This window comes from Oncorhynchus gorbuscha, linkage group LG15, assembly GCF_021184085.1.
Source record: "Oncorhynchus gorbuscha isolate QuinsamMale2020 ecotype Even-year linkage group LG15, OgorEven_v1.0, whole genome shotgun sequence".
Taxonomy (NCBI): domain Eukaryota; kingdom Metazoa; phylum Chordata; class Actinopteri; order Salmoniformes; family Salmonidae; genus Oncorhynchus; species Oncorhynchus gorbuscha.
The window spans coordinates 73,004,526-73,023,655 of record NC_060187.1 but is presented as its reverse complement, the minus strand read 5'-3'; the positions used below and the strand labels follow the sequence as shown (position 1 = coordinate 73,023,655).

General features: G+C 44.4%; 1 protein-coding gene across 2 annotated transcripts in view; it reads right to left on the bottom strand.

Moving 5' to 3' along the window:
* Positions 1-19,130, bottom strand: part of LOC123997959 (glutamate receptor ionotropic, kainate 2-like) — a 277,808-nt gene that overhangs the window by 4,895 nt on the left and 253,783 nt on the right. Inside the window, exons 16-17 of one of the 2 annotated variants that reach the window (XM_046302713.1) lie at positions 4,208-4,461; positions 1,398-3,677 (exon numbers count right to left, since the gene is read on the bottom strand). In XM_046302713.1, coding sequence (XP_046158669.1) covers positions 3,579-3,677; positions 4,208-4,461 — 353 coding nt within the window. In that variant the 3' untranslated portion in view covers positions 1,398-3,578. Of the gene's footprint in view, positions 1-1,397; positions 3,678-4,207; positions 4,462-19,130 lie in introns of those variants that run through there. The other variant, XM_046302711.1, reaches the window with a different exon arrangement.

The window sequence follows — 19,130 nt, the reverse complement described above, 5'->3', positions numbered from 1 at the left end:
AGAGAAATGGAGGGCAAGTAAGAGATGAATAGTCACTATTTTTGTGTGTATAGTCAATGGGTGTCTGTGCACACATCTGTCTGAGCAGGTGTGTGTGTGTGAGCGTGTGTGTACACATATAAGTACATGCGTACATTCCTGTGTGTGTGTGTGTGTGTGTGTGCGCGCGCAAAATCGGGGAGCTGGATGGTTCCTCACACACAGCTGGTGATCCCTGTCCCTGGAGAGCCAAGTTACTCTGCAGCACCCTCAGCAGTAGGCAGGAGAAAAGGGAAGAGCAGGAGGAGGAGGAGGGGGAGGAGCAGAAAAGGGAGGAAGATGAGGAGGAGCTGAAGGAGGAGGAGGGAGAGGTGGAGGATAATGAGAAGAAAGAAAAGGAAGAGGGGGATGAGAAAGAGGAAGAGGTGGAGAAGGAAGAGGGGAAAGAGAGGGAAGTGGACAACCATGGTGATCATGGTATTTTTCTGAAAGCCAGCCATGTTGTGACGATGGGAATGTGTGGACTTATGAGAGAAAGTCCTCATTGGGCAAACCGGAATGAAAAGCATACTAAAACTTTAAATATTTCTCAATCTTTTATTAAAGTTAATAACAAGTGGAAAATATTAGACTGAAAACCTAATTATTCTTAATCACAATTTGAGTTAAGTTAATTAAAATAATTTCAAATAAACATACAATTAATGTCATTACAACATATATTTTTGGATTTGGCAAATAATATTAAGAAAGGTTGACATTATAATGTGTATGACTCATAACATTAAATAAATTACTTGCTATTTTTATTTCTCTCTTTATCCTTTCTAATGTTACACAGAATACAGTAGCAGTTGGACACACCTACTCATTCCCACGGTTTTCTTTATTTTTACTATTTTCTACATTGTAGAACAATAGTGACGACATCAAAACTGTTAAATAACACATATGGAATCATGTAGTAACCAAAAAAAGTGTTAAACAAATCAAAATATATTTCATATTTGAGATTCTTCAAACTAGCCACCCTTTGCCTTGATGACAGCTTTGAACATTCTTGGCATTCTCCGAATTGACTGACCTTCCTGTCTTAAATTAAGGATGGAATGTTGTTTCACCTTTGCTTATTTGAGCGGTTCTTGTCATAATATGGACTTAGTCTTTTACCAAATAGAGCTATCTTCTATATACCACTTCTACCTTGTCACAACACAACTGATTGGCTCAAATGCATTAGGAAGGAAATAAATTCCACAAAATAAAACTTTTAACAAGGCACACCTGTTAATTGAAATGCATTCCAGGTGACTACCTCATGAAGCTGGTTGAGAGAATGCCAAGAGTGTGCAAAGCTGTCATCAAGGCAAAGGGTGGCTACTTTGAAGAATCTAAAATATAAAAAATATTTTGGGGTTACTACATGATTTGATAGTTTTGATGTCCTCACTATTATTCTACAATATAGAAAATAGTAAAAATAAAGAAAAGTCCTTGAATGAGAAGACGTGTCCTAACTTCTGACTGGTACTTTAAAAAATGCAAATTGCAGGGTGTGCGCTATCAAGCATGACAAACCCAACAAAGAGATGCTTAGAAACATTTTCAAGTTGACACTTTCAGCATCGTGGTGAAAATACAACCCTGTACTGTCGACACATTCAAGTAAAGGATCTTGTGCAATTAAATAAAATATCAGGTATTTTCAAAGGTGACTAATTATTGAATTGATATGGGAATACTTGGTACACTTGGTACTCTGCATATTGTGTCAAGGTTTAACAGTTAAAACAGTAGCAACGGGCCACACATACTAAAATACACGTTGTGATTGTGTGACACTCAAACCTCTTGGAAAATGTCAATTTGCTTTGGATGAGTAAATCATGTATTGCTTCTCAGATCATCTGACATTTAAAAAAAAGATTGATTATGAGAATTTATGAAAAGCAATATACACCTTTGTCGGTTATCAATTGGGTGTTAAAATATTGAGGTACACAACTTATATAATTGTAGCATATAGTCACAGGTAGTGTGAAAATAAAATGTTAAATGGACTGACATCTAAGAACTAATCTTGAAACAGATATGTGAGTGAGATATGTGAGTGAGACATGTGAGTGAGACATGTGAGTGAGGTCTATTCTATTCTCTGTCTGTTCTATTCTCTGTCTGGATATATCTGTTTGACACGCTCCTCCACCTCGTTCTGAGCTGATAAGAGTGTGAAACGTATCTTCCTCAACTGCTGTGTCTGACACAAAGAAACGCTGAAGAACACCAGGAAGAGATCATGATCAACATCAAACGATGTTGAGGTTTCTATTAAATCATCACTCTCCTTCTCTTTTCTCTGGCTCGGCTGACTATTACTCCCTACTCTACCCACTACCAACCTTCCTTATGGGTTTTTATTAGCCATATCGTTCTTTAGCATTCTTTAAATGACATCCTATTGATGGGGGACCTCCCCTCCCGTCTAGCATGGCTGCTCTGTGGGTGTAGTGCTGTGCTGTGTGTGTGTGTGTGTGTGTGTGTGTGTGTGTGTGTGTGTGTGTGTGTGTGTGTGTGTGTGTGTGTGTGTGTGTGTGTGTGTGTGTGTGTGTGTGTGTGTGTGTGTGTGTGTGTGTGTGTGTGTGTGTGTGTGTGTGTGTGTGTGTGTGTGTGTGTGTGTGTGTGTGTGTGTGTGTGTGTGTGTGTGTTGTCGTTGACAGAAGGACTCTGTGAACATCACTTCATGACTAGATGCTGTGAATCATTGATATGGGGGCTTATGGCCAAGAAGCAGCAGCAGCATCACTGCATTGTGGGATCGATGGAGGGTGTCGAAGAAAGCTCTTAGTGCAGACCAGGCTCCTGTGGAGAGCTAAGTAGGGGTTGGCGTTTGAGATTTATGAGACTGTTGTTGGGTAAGAGAGCACTGTGTTAGAAAGGAAAGACAGGACGGGACAGGACATGAAGGACAGGACAGGAATCCCAGGAAGGACAGAAAGGACCGGAGAGGAAGGACAGGTCAGGACAAGAAGGACAAGACAGGAAGGACATGGGATTAAGAGGAACATCAAAATGTTTACATGCTGTTGACAACGATGTGTTGTTGTAGCATTACACTTTCAATATGAGATTATTCAGTAGAGTAGTTAGTATGTTATAATATCTGAAAGCTTACATGTGTTTTCAAAACCAAGCCTTCAGAGTTTGCAATTATAGCTTGATTCAGTTTGGCTTGTCTGTCCAAAAGTTTGTATCTGATAATAACAATTTGTTTTTTGGGAGAGGATTGCTGTGGCTGTGTGTGAAGGGTGACATGAAGACTGGTGACATTTACCTCAGCATTATGGATCATGCATTTGGGCCAACCTTCCAATCCCATCGTGTGAAACCCTGCACCTATAGTTTTAGGGCCGCCTTTCGAAAACATACACCCAACCATGCACCAATGGCAACTTTTCATTCAAACGTTGTGACCATAACATTGCTGCCAGTTCTTCCGACAGGAGACTTCCCAATCGGGAACTATCTGAAGTTAAAAAAGTACAATTTGTGCATTGTAAGGTAAATGTAGATGACTGGAGTCTCTGGAGTCTTTCTGGAGGTCATTTGAACTGGTGGTTAAAGTCTACAGGTAGCTGCTTGGAGGGTCCGTGGTGACAGCAGAACTCCTCACGCTTCCTATCACCTTGGTGCCGTTGGGGCTAAGTGGATAAAGGCAAGAAAATGAACCCATACTTACTGTGTCTTAAAGAATATGCTGCATTACTGTTTCTACATAAACATCAGTGTTTCAGGAGCTGACCTGAGTATCATGTAAAATTGTCCTTGTGATCTCAGTGTAACTAAGATGGCTACCGTCTGTCTGTCCTTTTGTACAGCATGTACATTCAAATAAGTGTTAATACTGATCACGTGTAAATGTCCCCTCCCCCGTATCCAAACATCAAGTGCACTTTATTGAGTATGAGGTGAGGGATGGTTTAGTGCAAATACAACGAGACTAAATGTCTCTACTTTTCATCATGTTGTGCCTTTTGTGTCAGAAATAAAAATATGTGATACAAATTTAATATTTTTTTAAACCACAAAATAAATGTAAGCTAGGCCAAAACACAACGCTAATAGAAAAGTAGGAAAATGTTCTCCTTGTCAAAAATCTCTGTATAATAAGATCCACACACAGGCACATTGTCATTGCAACCTGGCTATACGTGAAAGGATGTTGCTTTACCTTTTCCAGCTGTGCGTTTTGTTTGGACTTATAGATGAACTCTCCGACTGCCACGAACACCGACAGGACGAGTCCAGCCGCCAGGACGATAAAGATGCCCCCGATGTTCTGGACCCCCAGAGCGCTGGCCTCCTTATTCTTCTCATCCTCCGGACAACCGTTCCCCCTCCACCACTTCTCCTTCATCATGTGCATCTTTCCTTCTTCCTGCAGCTGCAGGATCGCTATGGTGATCTTGTCTCTGTACGGAGAGCCTGAGGGACCAAAAAAGGCAGGTGAGGTTGAGATGGATAGTAATTACGAGGAAAGTGTGTGTGTGTGTGTGTAGTACCAACATCCAAACCAGTGTCCTGGCTGGTGCTGAATGCACTATAGATTCTCCCATGCAGCTCCCACAGTGGTTTCACAAACAATACACTAATAAACAGGAAGTACATTCCAGGGACCAGCAATTTACCTTCTTTTATCGGCTCCTTTTGTTCTCTCAGTGAAACTGGTTGCTTAATTAGTGGTAATGTCTCTAGTGTGCATTGTTTTGTTTTGCTTAACAAATAAATGCGCTGCCGACGTGTTGCTTTGAAGTGCCCCCTTCTGCCCCAGTGTGTGCGTGTGCGTGCACGTGTGTTCACGGCATCTCCTCAGTGCTGGGAATAATTCCTCAAACTCCCAGCAGCCTCCAGGCCTCCCCGCACCAGCCAGGTAAACAGGGCTGGCGTGTTCGTGTTCCCTGCTGGCCAGATCAAACCCCGTCACATGCAGAGGCTTCTGATTAGACCTGAAGGGTGAAACCAAGTGAAAACACTTGAAATCTCCCCGACCCCCTTTCATGTCATCGACTGGAGAGCTCTCCCTGTGGCTAGAGGCCCATATAATCAGGATGTTAATGCTGCTTGAAATATTTAAAACTCAATCACACTCCCTTATTATTATCTCATACACTTCAGAACAATAGCCAGCTTGGTGTTGAGGAGAGGGGAAAACAACTCTTCAGAACTATAGCCAGCTTGGTGTTGAGGAGAGGGGAAAACAACTCTTCAGAACTATAGCCAGCTTGGTGTTGAGGAGAGGGGAAAACAACTCTTCAGAACTATAGCCAGCTTGGTGTTGAGGAGAGGGGAAAACAACTCTTCAGAACTATAGCCAGCTAGGTGTTGAGGAGAGGGGAAAACAACTCTTCAGAGCTATAGCCAGCTTGGTGTTGAGGAGAGGGGAAAACAACTCTTCAGAACTATAGCCAGCTTGGTGTTGAGGAGAGGGGAAAACAACTCTTCAGAACTATAGCCAGCTAGGTGTTGAGGAGAGGGGAAAACAGCTCTTTAGAACTATAGCCAGCTTGGTGTTGAGGAGAGGGGAAAACAACTCTTCAGAGCTATAGCCAGCTTGGTGTTGAGGAGAGGGGAAAACAACTCTTCAGAACTATAGCCAGCTTGGTGTTGAGGAGAGGGGAAAACAACTCTTCATAACTATAGCCAGCTTGGTGTTGAGGAGAGGGGAAAACAACTCTTCATAACTATAGCCAGCTTGGTGTTGAGGAGAGGGGAAAACAACTCTTCAGAACTATAGCCAGCTTGGTGTTGAGGAGAGGGGAAAACAACTCTTCATAACTATAGCCAGCTTGGTGTTGAGGAGAGGGGAAAACAACTCTTCAGAACTATAGCCAGCTTGGTGTTGAGGAGAGGGGAAAACAACTCTTCATAACTATAGCCAGCTTGGTGTTGAGGAGAGGGGAAAACAACTCTTCAGAACTATAGCCAGCTTGGTGTTGAGGAGAGGGGAAAACAACTCTTCAGAACTATAGCCAGCATGGTGTTGAGGAGAGGGGAAAACAACTCTTCAGAACTATAGCCAGCTTGGTGTTGAGGAGAGGGGAAAACAACTCTTCAGAACTATAGCCAGCTTGGTTTTGAGGAGAGGGGAAAACAACTCTTCAGAACTATAGCCAGCATGGTGTTGAGGAGAGGGGAAAACAACTCTTCAGAACTATAGCCAGCATGGTGTTGAGGAGAGGGGAAAACAACTCTTCAGAACTATAGCCAGCATGGTGTTGAGGAGAGGGGAAAACAACTCTTCAGAACTATAGCCAGCTTGGTGTTGAGGAGAGGGGAAAACAACTCTTCAGAACTATAGCCAGCATGGTGTTGAGGAGAGGGGAAAACAACTCTTCAGAACTATAGCCAGCTTGGTGTTGAGGAGAGGGGAAAACAACTCTTCAGAACTATAGCCAGCTTGGTTTTGAGGAGAGGGGAAAACAACTCTTCAGAACTATAGCCAGCTTGGTGTTGAGGGGAAAACAACTCTTCATAACTATAGCCAGCTTGGTGTTGAGGAGAGGGGAAAACAACTCTTCATAACTATAGCCAGCTTGGTGTTGAGGAGAGGGGAAAACAACTCTTCAGAACTATAGCCAGCTTGGTATTGAGGAGAGGGGAAAACAACTCTTTAGAACTATAGCCAGCTTGGTATTGAGGAGAGGGGAAAACAACTCTTTAAATCTATAGCCAGCTTGGTGTTGAGGAGAGGGGAAAACAACTCTTTAAATCTATAGCCAGCTTGGTGTTGAGGAGAGGGGAAAACAACTCTTCAGAACTATAGCCAGCTTGGTGTTGAGGAGAGGGGAAAACAACTCTTCAGAACTATAGCCAGCTAGGTGTTGAGGAGAGGGGAAAACAACTCTTCAGAACTATAGCCAGCTTGGTGTTGAGGAGAGGGGAAAACAACTCTTCAGAACTATAGCCAGCTTGGTGTTGAGGAGAGGGGAAAACAACTCTTCATAACTATAGCCAGCTTGGTGTTGAGGAGAGGGGAAAACAACTCTTCATAACTATAGCCAGCTTGGTGTTGAGGAGAGGGGAAAACAACTCTTCAGAACTATAGCCAGCTTGGTGTTGAGGAGAGGGGAAAACAACTCTTCATAACTATAGCCAGCTTGGTGTTGAGGAGAGGGGAAAACAACTCTTCAGAACTATAGCCAGCTTGGTGTTGAGGAGAGGGGAAAACAACTCTTCATAACTATAGCCAGCTTGGTGTTGAGGAGAGGGGAAAACAACTCTTCAGAACTATAGCCAGCTTGGTGTTGAGGAGAGGGGAAAACAACTCTTCAGAACTATAGCCAGCTTGGTGTTGAGGAGAGGGGAAAACAACTCTTCAGAACTATAGCCAGCTTGGTGTTGAGGAGAGGGGAAAACAACTCTTCAGAACTATAGCCAGCTTGGTGTTGAGGAGAGGGGAAAACAACTCTTCAGAACTATAGCCAGCTAGGTGTTGAGGAGAGGGGAAAACAACTCTTCAGAACTATAGCCAGCTTGGTGTTGAGGAGAGGGGAAAACAACTCTTCAGAACTATAGCCAGCTAGGTGTTGAGGAGAGGGGAAAACAACTCTTCAGAGCTATAGCCAGCTTGGTGTTGAGGAGAGGGGAAAACAACTCTTCAGAACTATAGCCAGCTTGGTGTTGAGGAGAGGGGAAAACAACTCTTCAGAACTATAGCCAGCTTGGTGTTGAGGAGAGGGGAAAACAACTCTTCAGAACTATAGCCAGCTTGGTGTTGAGGAGAGGGGAAAACAACTCTTCAGAACTATAGCCAGCTAGGTGTTGAGGAGAGGGGAAAACAGCTCTTTAGAACTATAGCCAGCTTGGTGTTGAGGAGAGGGGAAAACAACTCTTCAGAGCTATAGCCAGCTTGGTGTTGAGGAGAGGGGAAAACAACTCTTCAGAACTATAGCCAGCTTGGTGTTGAGGAGAGGGGAAAACAACTCTTCATAACTATAGCCAGCTTGGTGTTGAGGAGAGGGGAAAACAACTCTTCATAACTATAGCCAGCTTGGTGTTGAGGAGAGGGGAAAACAACTCTTCAGAACTATAGCCAGCTTGGTGTTGAGGAGAGGGGAAAACAACTCTTCATAACTATAGCCAGCTTGGTGTTGAGGAGAGGGGAAAACAACTCTTCAGAACTATAGCCAGCTTGGTGTTGAGGAGAGGGGGTGTTGAAAACAACTCTTCATAACTATAGCCAGCTTGGTGTTGAGGAGAGGGGAAAACAACTCTTCAGAACTATAGCCAGCTTGGTGTTGAGGAGAGGGGAAAACAACTCTTCAGAACTATAGCCAGCTTGGTGTTGAGGAGAGGGGAAAACAACTCTTCAGAACTATAGCCAGCTTGGTTTTGAGGAGAGGGGAAAACAACTCTTCAGAACTATAGCCAGCTTGGTGTTGAGGGGAAAACAACTCTTCATAACTATAGCCAGCTTGGTGTTGAGGAGAGGGGAAAACAACTCTTCATAACTATAGCCAGCTTGGTGTTGAGGAGAGGGGAAAACAACTCTTCAGAACTATAGCCAGCTTGGTGTTGAGGAGAGGGGAAAACAACTCTTCATAACTATAGCCAGCTTGGTGTTGAGGAGAGGGGAAAACAACTCTTCATAACTATAGCCAGCTTGGTGTTGAGGAGAGGGGAAAACAACTCTTCAGAACTATAGCCAGCTTGGTGTTGAGGAGAGGGGAAAACAACTCTTCATAACTATAGCCAGCTTGGTGTTGAGGAGAGGGGAAAACAACTCTTCAGAACTATAGCCAGCTTGGTGTTGAGGAGAGGGGAAAACAACTCTTCATAACTATAGCCAGCTTGGTGTTGAGGAGAGGGGAAAACAACTCTTCAGAACTATAGCCAGCTTGGTGTTGAGGAGAGGGGAAAACAACTCTTCAGAACTATAGCCAGCTTGGTGTTGAGGAGAGGGGAAAACAACTCTTCAGAACTATAGCCAGCTTGGTGTTGAGGAGAGGGGAAAACAACTCTTCAGAACTATAGCCAGCTTGGTGTTGAGGGGAAAACAACTCTTCAGAACTATAGCCAGCTTGGTGTTGAGGAGAGGGGAAAACAACTCTTCATAACTATAGCCAGCTTGGTGTTGAGGAGAGGGGAAAACAACTCTTCAGAACTATAGCCAGCTTGGTATTGAGGAGAGGGGAAAACAACTCTTTAGAACTATAGCCAGCTTGGTGTTGAGGAGAGGGGAAAACAACTCTTCAGAACTATAGCCAGCTTGGTGTTGAGGAGAGGGGAAAACAACTCTTCAGAACTATAGCCAGCTTGGTATTGAGGAGAGGGGAAAACAACTCTTTAAATCTATAGCCAGCTTGGTGTTGAGGAGAGGGGAAAACAACTCTTTAGAACTATAGCCAGCTTGGTGTTGAGGAGAGGGGAAAACAACTCTTCAGAACTATAGCCAGCTTGGTGTTGAGGAGAGGGGAAAACAACTCTTCATAACTATAGCCAGCTTGGTGTTGAGGAGAAGGGAAAACAACACTTCAGAACTATAGCCAGCTTGGTGTTGAGGAGAGGGGAAAACAACTCTTCAGAACTATAGCCAGCTTGGTGTTGAGGAGAGGGGAAAACAACTCTTTAGAACTATAGCCAGCTTGGTGTTGAGGAGAGGGGAAAACAACTCTTCATAACTATAGCCAGCTTGGTGTTGAGGAGAGGGGAAAACAACTCTTTAAAACTATAGCCAGCTTGGTGTTGAGGAGAGGGGAAAACAACACTTCAGAACAATAGCCAGCTTGGTGTTGAGGAGAGGGAAAAACAACTCTTCAGAACTATAGCCAGCTTGGTGTTGAGGAGAAGGGAAAACAACACTTCAGAACTATAGCCAGCTTGGTGTTGAGGAGAGGGGAAAACAACTCTTCAGAACTATAGCCAGCTTGGTGTTGAGGAGAGGGGAAAACAACTCTTTAGAACTATAGCCAGCTTGGTGTTGAGGAGAGGGGAAAACAACTCTTCATAACTATAGCCAGCTTGGTGTTGAGGAGAGGGGAAAACAACTCTTTAAAACTATAGCCAGCTTGGTGTTGAGGAGAGGGGAAAACAACTCTTTAAAACTATAGCCAGCTTGGTGTTGAGGAGAGGGGAAAACAACTCTTCATAACTATAGCCAGCTTGGTGTTGAGGAGAGGGGAAAACAACTCTTCAGAACTATAGCCAGCTTGGTATTGAGGAGAGGGGAAAAGAACTCTTTAAAACTATAGCCAGCTTGGTTTTGAGGAGAGGGGAAAACAACTCTTTAGAACTATAGCCAGCTTGGTGTTGAGGAGAGGGGAAAACAACTCTTCATAACTATAGCCAGCTTGGTGTTGAGGAGAGGGGAAAACAACTCTTCAGAACTATAGCCAGCTTGGTGTTGAGGAGAGGGGAAAACAACTCTTCATAACTATAGCCAGCTTGGTGTTGAGGAGAGGGGAAAACAACTCTTCATAACTATAGCCAGCTTGGTGTTGAGGAGAGGGGAAAACAACTCTTCAGAACTATAGCCAGCTTGGTGTTGAGGAGAGGGGAAAACAACTCTTCAGAACTATAGCCAGTTTGGTATTGAGGAGAGGGGAAAACAACTCTTCAGAACTATAGCCAGCTTGATGTTGAGGGGAAAACAACTCTTCATAACTATAGCCAGCTTGGTGTTGAGGAGAGGGGAAAACAACTCTTCAGAACTATTGCCAGCTTGGTATTGAGGAGAGGGGAAAACAACTCTTTAAAACTATAGCCAGCTTGGTTTTGAGGAGAGGGGAAAACAACTCTTTAGAACTATAGCCAGCTTGGTGTTGAGGAGAGGGGAAAACAACTCTTCAGAACTATAGCCAGCTTGGTATTGAGGAGAGGGGAAAACAACTCTTTAGAACTATAACCAGCTTGGTGTTGAGGAGAGGGGAAAACAACTCTTTAAACCTATAGCCAGCTTGGTATTGAGGAGAAGGGAAAACAACTCTTCAGAACTATAGCCAGCTTGGTGTTGAGGAGAGGGGAAAACAACTCTTCAGACCTATAGCCAGCTTGGTGTTGAGGAGAAGGGAAAACAACACTTCAGAACTATAGCCAGCTTGGTGTTGAGGGGAAAACAGCTCTTCAGAACTATAGCCAGCTTGGTGTTGAGGGGAAAACAGCTCTTCAGAACTATAGCCAGCTTGGTGTTGAGGAGGGAAAACAACTCTTTAAAACAATAGCCAGCTTGGTGTTGAGGAGGGAAAACAACTCTTCAGAACTATAGCCAGCTTGTGTTGAGGAGAGGGGAAAACAACTCTTCAGAACTATAGCCAGCTTGGTGTTGAGGAGAAGGGAAAACAACACTTCAGAACTATAGCCAGCTTGGTGTTGAGGAGAGGGGAAAACAACTCTTCAGAACTATAGCCAGCTTGGTGTTGAGGAGAGGGGAAAACAACTCTTTAGAACTATAGCCAGCTTGGTGTTGAGGAGAGGGGAAAACAACTCTTTAAAACTATAGCCAGCTTGGTGTTGAGGAGAGGGGAAAACAACTCTTTAAAACTATAGCCAGCTTGGTGTTGAGGAGAGGGGAAAACAACACTTCAGAACAATAGCCAGCTTGGTGTTGAGGAGAGGGGAAAACAACTCTTCAGAACTATAGCCAACTTGGTATTGAGGAGAGGGGAAAACAACTCTTCAGAACTATAGCCAGCTTGGTATTGAGGAGAGGGGAAAACAACTCTTCATAACTATAGCCAGCTTGGTGTTGAGGAGAGGGGAAAACAACTCTTCATAACTATAGCCAGCTTGGTGTTGAGGAGAGGGGAAAACAACTCTTCAGAACTATAGCCAGCTTGGTGTTGAGGAGAGGGGAAAACAACTCTTCAGAAATATAGCCAGCTTGGTATTGAGGAGAGGGGAAAACAACTCTTCAGAACTATAGCCAGCTTGGTGTTGAGGGGAAAACAACTCTTCATAACTATAGCCAGCTTGGTGTTGAGGAGAGGGGAAAACAACTCTTCATAACTATAGCCAGCTTGGTGTTGAGGAGAGGGGAAAACAACTCTTCAGAACTATAGCCAGCTTGGTATTGAGGAGAGGGGAAAACAACTCTTTAAAACTATAGCCAGCTTGGTTTTGAGGAGAGGGGAAAACAACTCTTTAGAACTATAGACAGCTTGGTGTTGAGGAGAGGGGAAAACAACTCTTCATAACTATAGCCAGCTTGGTGTTGAGGAGAGGGGAAAACAACTCTTCAGAACTATAGCCAGCTTGGTATTGAGGAGAGGGGAAAACAACTCTTTAAAACTATAGCCAGCTTGGTGTTGAGGAGAGGGGAAAACAACTCTTTAGAACTATAGCCAGCTTGGTGTTGAGGAGAGGGGAAAACAACTCTTTAGAACTATAACCAGCTTGGTGTTGAGGAGAGGGGAAAACAACTCTTTAAAACTATAGCCAGCTTGGTGTTGGGAAGAGGGGAAAACAACTCTTTAGAACTATAACCAGCTTGGTGTTGAGGAGAGGGGAAAACAACTCTTCAGAACTATAGCCAGCTTGGTGTTGAGGAGAGGGGAAAACAACTCTTCAGAACTATAGCCAGCTTGGTGTTGAGGAGAGGGGAAAACAACTCTTCAGAACTATAGCCAGCTTGGTGTTGAGGAGAGGGGAAAACAACTCTTTAAAACTATCGCCAGGTTGGTGTTGTGGAGGGAAAACAACTCTTCAGAACTATAGCCAGCTTGGTGTTGAGGAGAGGGAAAACAACTTTTCAGAATTATAGCCAGCTTGGTGTTGAGGAGAGGGGAAAACAACTCTTCAGAACTAGCCAGCTTGGTGTTGAGGAGGGGAAAACAACACTTCAGAACTCTAGCCAGCTTGGTGTTGAGGAGAGGGGAAAACAACTCTTTAAAACTATAGCCAGCTTGTGTTGAGGAGAGGGGAAAACAACTCTTCAGAACTATAGCCAGCTTGGTGTTGAGGAGAGGGGAAAACAACTCTTTAAAACTATAGCCAGCTTGGTGTTGAGGAGAGGGGAAAACAACTCTTTAAAACTATAGCCAGCTTGGTGTTGAGGAGAGGGGAAAACAACTCTTTAAAACTATAGCCAGCTTGGTGTTGAGGAGAGGGGAAAACAACTCTTTAGAACTATAGCCAGCTTGGTGTTGAGGAGGGAAAACAACTCTTTAAAACTATAGCCAGCTTGGTGTTGAGGAGGGAAAACAACTATTCAGAACTATAACCAGCTTGGTGTTGAGGAGAGGGGAAAACAACTCTTCAGAACTATAGCCAGCTTGGTGTTGAGGAGGGAAAACAACACTTCAGAACTATAGCCAGCTTTGTGTTGAGGAGAGGAAAAACAACTCTTCAGAACTATAGCCAGCTTGGTATTGAGGAGAGGGGAAAACAACTCTTCAGAACTATAGCCAGCTTGGTATTGAGGAGGAAAACAACTCTTCAGAACTATAGAGGGAGAAAACAACTCTTCAGAACTATAGCCAGCTTGGTATTGAGGAGAGGGGAAAACAACTCTTCAGAACTATAGCCAGCTTGGTGTTGAGGAGAGGGGAAAACAACTCTTCAGAACTATAGCCAGCTTGGTGTTGAGGAGAGGGGAAAACAACTCTTCAGAACTATAGCCAGCTTGGTGTTGAGGAGAGGGGAAAACAACTCTTCATAACTATAGCCAGCTTGGTGTTGAGGAGAGGGGAAAACAACTCTTTAGAACTATAGCCAGCTTGGTGTTGAGGAGAGGGGAAAACAACTCTTCAGAACTATAGCCAGCTTGGTATTGAGGAGAGGGGAAAACAACTCTTTAAAACTATAGCCAGCTTGGTGTTGAGGAGAGGGGAAAACAACTCTTTAGAACTATAGCCAGCTTGGTGTTGAGGAGAGGGGAAAACAACTCTTCATAACTATAGCCAGCTTGGTGTTGAGGAGAGGGGAAAAACAACTATAGCCAGCTTCAGAACTATAGCCAGCTTGGTGTTGAGGAGAGGGGAAAACAACTCTTTAGAACTATAGCCAGCTTGGTGTTGAGGGGGAAAACAACTCTTTAGAACTATAACCAGCTTGGTGTTGAAAAAAACAACTCTTTAAACTATAGCCAGCTTGGTGTTGAGGAGGGAAAACAACTCTTCAGAACTATAGCCAGCTTGGTGTTGAGGAGAGGGGAAAACAACTATAGCCAGCTTCAGAAGAGGGGAAAACAACTATAGCCAGCTTGGTGTTGAGGAAAACAACTCTTCAGAACTATAGGGGTGTTGAAAAAAACAACTCTTATAGCCAGAACAACTCTTCAGAACTAGCCAGCTTGGTGTTGAGGAGGGGAAAACAACACTTCAGAACTCTAGCCAGCTTGGTGTTGAGGAGAGGGGAAAACAACTCTTTAAAACTATAGCCAGCTTGTGTTGAGGAGAGGGGAAAACAACTCTTCAGAACTATAGCCAGCTTGGTGTTGAGGAGAGGGGAAAACAACTCTTTAAAACTATAGCCAGCTTGGTGTTGAGGAGAGGGGAAAACAACTCTTTAAAACTATAGCCAGCTTGGTGTTGAGGAGAGGGGAAAACAACTCTTTAAAACTATAGCCAGCTTGGTGTTGAGGAGAGGGGAAAACAACTCTTTAGAACTATAGCCAGCTTGGTGTTGAGGAGGGAAAACAACTCTTTAAAACTATAGCCAGCTTGGTGTTGAGGAGGGAAAACAACTATTCAGAACTATAACCAGCTTGGTGTTGAGGAGAGGGGAAAACAACTCTTCAGAACTATAGCCAGCTTGGTGTTGAGGAGGGAAAACAACACTTCAGAACTATAGCCAGCTTTGTGTTGAGGAGAGGAAAAACAACTCTTCAGAACTATAGCCAGCTTGGTATTGAGGAGAGGGGAAAACAACTCTTCAGAACTATAGCCAGCTTGGTATTGAGGAGAGGGGAAAACAACTCTTCAGAACTATAGCCAGCTTGGTATTGAGGAGAGGGGAAAACAACTCTTCAGAACTATAGCCAGCTTGGTATTGAGGAGAGGGGAAAACAACTCTTCAGAACTATAGCCAGCTTGGTGTTGAGGAGAGGGGAAAACAACTCTTCAGAACTGTAGCCAGCTTGGTGTTGAGGAGAGGGGAAAACAACTCTTCATAACTATAGCCAGCTTGGTGTTGAGGAGAGGGGAAAACAACTCTTTAGAACTATAGCCAGCTTGGTGTTGAGGAGAGGAGAAAACAACTCTTTAGAACTATAGCCAGCTTGGTGTTGAGGAGAGGGGAAAACAACTCTTCAGAACTATAGCCAGCTTGGTATTGAGGAGAGGGGAAAACAACTCTTCAGAACTATAGCCAGCTTGGTGTTGAGGAGAGGGGAAAACAACTCTTCAGAACTATAGCCAGCTTGGTGTTGAGGAGAGGGGAAAACAACTCTTCATAACTATAGCCAGCTTGGTGTTGAGGAGAGGGGAAAACAACTCTTTAGAACTATAGCCAGCTTGGTGTTGAGGAGAGGAGAAAACAACTCTTTAGAACTATAGCCAGCTTGGTGTTGAGGAGAGGGGAAAACAACTCTTCAGAACTATAGCCAGCTTGGTGTTGAGGAGAGGGGAAAACAACTCTTTAGAACTATAACCAGCTTGGTGTTGAGGAGAGAGGAAAACAACTCTTTAGAACTATAACCAGCTTGGTGTTGAGGAGAGAGGAAAACAACTCTTCAGAACTATAGATGGCTTGTGTTGAGGAGAGGGGAGAACAACACATGGAGATTGCCTGATGAATATTAAGTATCAAGGCTGTTTGTTGAGAAGCAGCCATGCAGGGAACAATACAATGCTACTTGTTAGTATGTATGAGGACCAATACTACAGCAGCAGGAGCTGGGCAGACAAAAAGGCACGCAGTGATTGACAATCTCCATAGTAACACTTCCTCACACTGCTGTTGCTATGCCTGAAGAGCAGAGAACAGTGGTGTTGCGATCACCAGGACACCTCTGAATACTTTTAGATGTGTTATGTCCTTCATCGTCAGCTCAAGGCTTTGTGTGTGTCTCTCTCTCTCTCTTTTATCAGATCAACAACAGACAGGCAGAGCCCAGCGTACATGTTTCAAAACATCTATCCCCATGGTGATAACTAATGTGAAACATGCAGCACTAACTCTCGTATAATTAATTTCCATCTAAATATATTTATCTTCAGGGGTCACATTCATACAACAGCTACTGTTGCTAAACCGGTTTGTGTCAGATCACTCACTACTGTAGCTAGCCCTGTGTGTGTCAGATCACTCACTACTGTAGCTAGCCCTGTGTGTGTCAGATCACTCACTACTGTAGCTAGCCTGGTGTGTGTAAGATCACTCACTACTGTAGCTAGCCCTGCGTGTGTCAGATAACTCACTACTGTTGCTAACCCGGTTTGTGTCAGATCACTCACTACTGTTGCTAACCCAGTTCGTGTCAGATCACTCACTACTGTAGCTAGCCCTGTGTGTGTCAGATCACTCACTACTGTAGCTAGCCCTGTGTGTGTAAGATCACTCACTACTGTAGCTAGCCCTGCGTGTGTCAGATAACTCACTACTGTTGCTAACCCGGTTTGTGTCAGATCATTCACTACTGTTGCTAACCCGGTTTGTGTCAGATCACTCACTACTGTAGCTAGCCCTGTGTGTGTCAGATCACTCACTACTGTAGCTAGCCCTGTGTGTGTAAGATCACTCACTACTCTAGCTAGCCCGGTTTGTGTCAGATCACTCACTACTGTAGCTAGCCCTGTGTGTGTCAGATCACTCACTACTGTAGCTAGCCCTGTGTGTGTAAGATCACTCACTACTCTAGCTAGCCCGGTTTGTGTCAGATCACTCACTACTGTAGCTAGCCCTGTGTGTGTCATAATACTCACTACTGTAGCTAGCCCTTTGTGTGTCAGATCACTCACTAATGTAGCTAGCCCTGTTTGTGTCAGATCACAAACTGCTGTAGCTAGCCCGGTTTGTGTCAGATCACTCACTACTGTAGCTAGCCCTGTGTTTGTCAGATCACTCACTACTGTAGCTAGCCCTGTGTTTGTCAGATCACTCACTACTGTAGCTAGCCCTGTGTGTGTCAGATCACTCACTACTGTAGCTAGCCCTGTGTGTGTAAGATCACTCACTACTGGAGCTAGCTCTGTGTGTGTCAGATCACTCACTATTTTAGCTAGCCCTGTGTGTGACAGATCACTCACTACTGTAGCTAGCCCAGTGTGTGTCAGATCACTCACTACTGTAGCTAGCCCTGCATGTGTCAGATAACTCACTACTGTTGCTAACCCGGTTTGTGTCAGATCATTCACTACTGTAGCTAGCCCGGTTTGTGTCAGATCACTCACTACTGTAGCTAGCCCTGTGTGTGTCAGATCACTCACTACTCTAGCTAGCCCTGTGTGTGTAAGATCACTCACTACTGTAGCTGGCGCTATGTGTGTCAGATCACTCACTACTGTAGCTAGCCCTGTTTGTGTCAGATTACTCACTACTGTCGCTAGCTCTGTATGTGTCAGATCACTAACTGATGTAGCTAGCCCTGTGGGTATCAGATCACTCACTACTGTAGCTAGCCCTGTGTGTGTCAGATCACTCACTACTATAGCTAGCCCTGTTTATGTCAGATCACTCACTACTGTAGCTGGCTCTGTGTGTGTCAAATCACTCACTACTGTTGCTATCCCTGTGTGTGTCAGATCACTCACTAATGTAGCTAGCCATGTTTGTGTCAGATCATTCACTACTGTAGCTAGCCTGGTTTGTGTCAGATCACTCACTACTGTAGCTAGCCCTGTTTGTGTCAGATCACTCACTACTGTAGCTAGCCTGGTTTGTGTCAGATCACTCACTACTGTAACTAGCCATGTGTGTGTCAGATCACTCACTAATGTAGCTAGCCCTGTGTGTGTAAGATCACTCACTACCTTAGCTGGCCCTGTGTGTGTCAGATCACTAACTGATGTAGCTAGCCCTGTGGGTATCAGATCACTCACTACTGTAGCTAGCCCTGTGTGTGTCAGATCACTCACTACTATAGCTAGCCCTGTTTATGTCAGATCACTCACTACTGTAGCTGGCTCTGTGTGTGTCAAATCACTCACTACTGTTGCTATCCCTGTGTGTGTCAGATCACTCACTAATGTAGCTAGCCATGTTTGTGTCAGATCATTCACTACTGTAGCTAGCCTGGTTTGTGTCAGATCACTCACTACTGTAGCTAGCCCTGTTTGTGTCAGATCACTCACTACTGTAGCTAGCCTGGTTTGTGTCAGATCACTCACTACTGTAACTAGCCATGTGTGTGTCAGATCACTCACTAATGTAGCTAGCCCTGTGTGTGTAAGATCACTCACTACCTTAGCTGGCCCTGTGTGTGTCAGATCACTCACTACTGTAGCTAGCCCTGTGTGTGTCAGATCACTCACTACTGTAGCTAGCCCTGTGTGTGACAGATCACTCACTACTGTAGCTAGCCCTGTGTGTGACAGATCACTTACTACTGTAGCTAGCCCTGTGTGTGTCAGATCACTCACTACTGTAGCTACCCCTGCGTGTGTCAGATAACTCACTACAGTTGCTAACCCGGTTTGTGTCAGATCATTCACTACTGTAGCTAGCCCGGTTTGTGTCAGATCACTCACTACTGTAGCTAGCCCTGTGTGTGTCAGATCACTCACTACTGTAGCTGGCGCTATGTGTGTCAGATCACTCACTACTGTAGCTAGCCCTGTGTGTGTCAGATCACTCACTACTGTAGCTAGCCCTGTGTGTGACAGATCACTCACTACTGTAGCTAGCCCTGTGTGTGTCAGATCACTCACTACTGTAGCTAGCTCTGTGTGTGTCAGATCACTCACCACTGTAGCTGGCTCTGTGTGTGTCAGATCACTCACTACTGTAGCTAGCCCTGTTTGTGTCAGATCACTCACTACTGTAGCTAGCCCTGTGTGTGACAGATCACTCACTACTGTAGCTAGCCCTGTGTGTGTCAGATCACTCACTACTGTAGCTAGCCCTGCGTGTGTCAGATAACTCACTACAGTTGCTAACCCGGTTTGTGTCAGATCATTCACTACTGTAGCTAGCCCTGTGTGTGTCAGATCACTCACTACTGTAGCTAGCCCTGTGTGTGTAAGATCACTCACTACTGTAGCTGGCGCTATGTGTGTCAG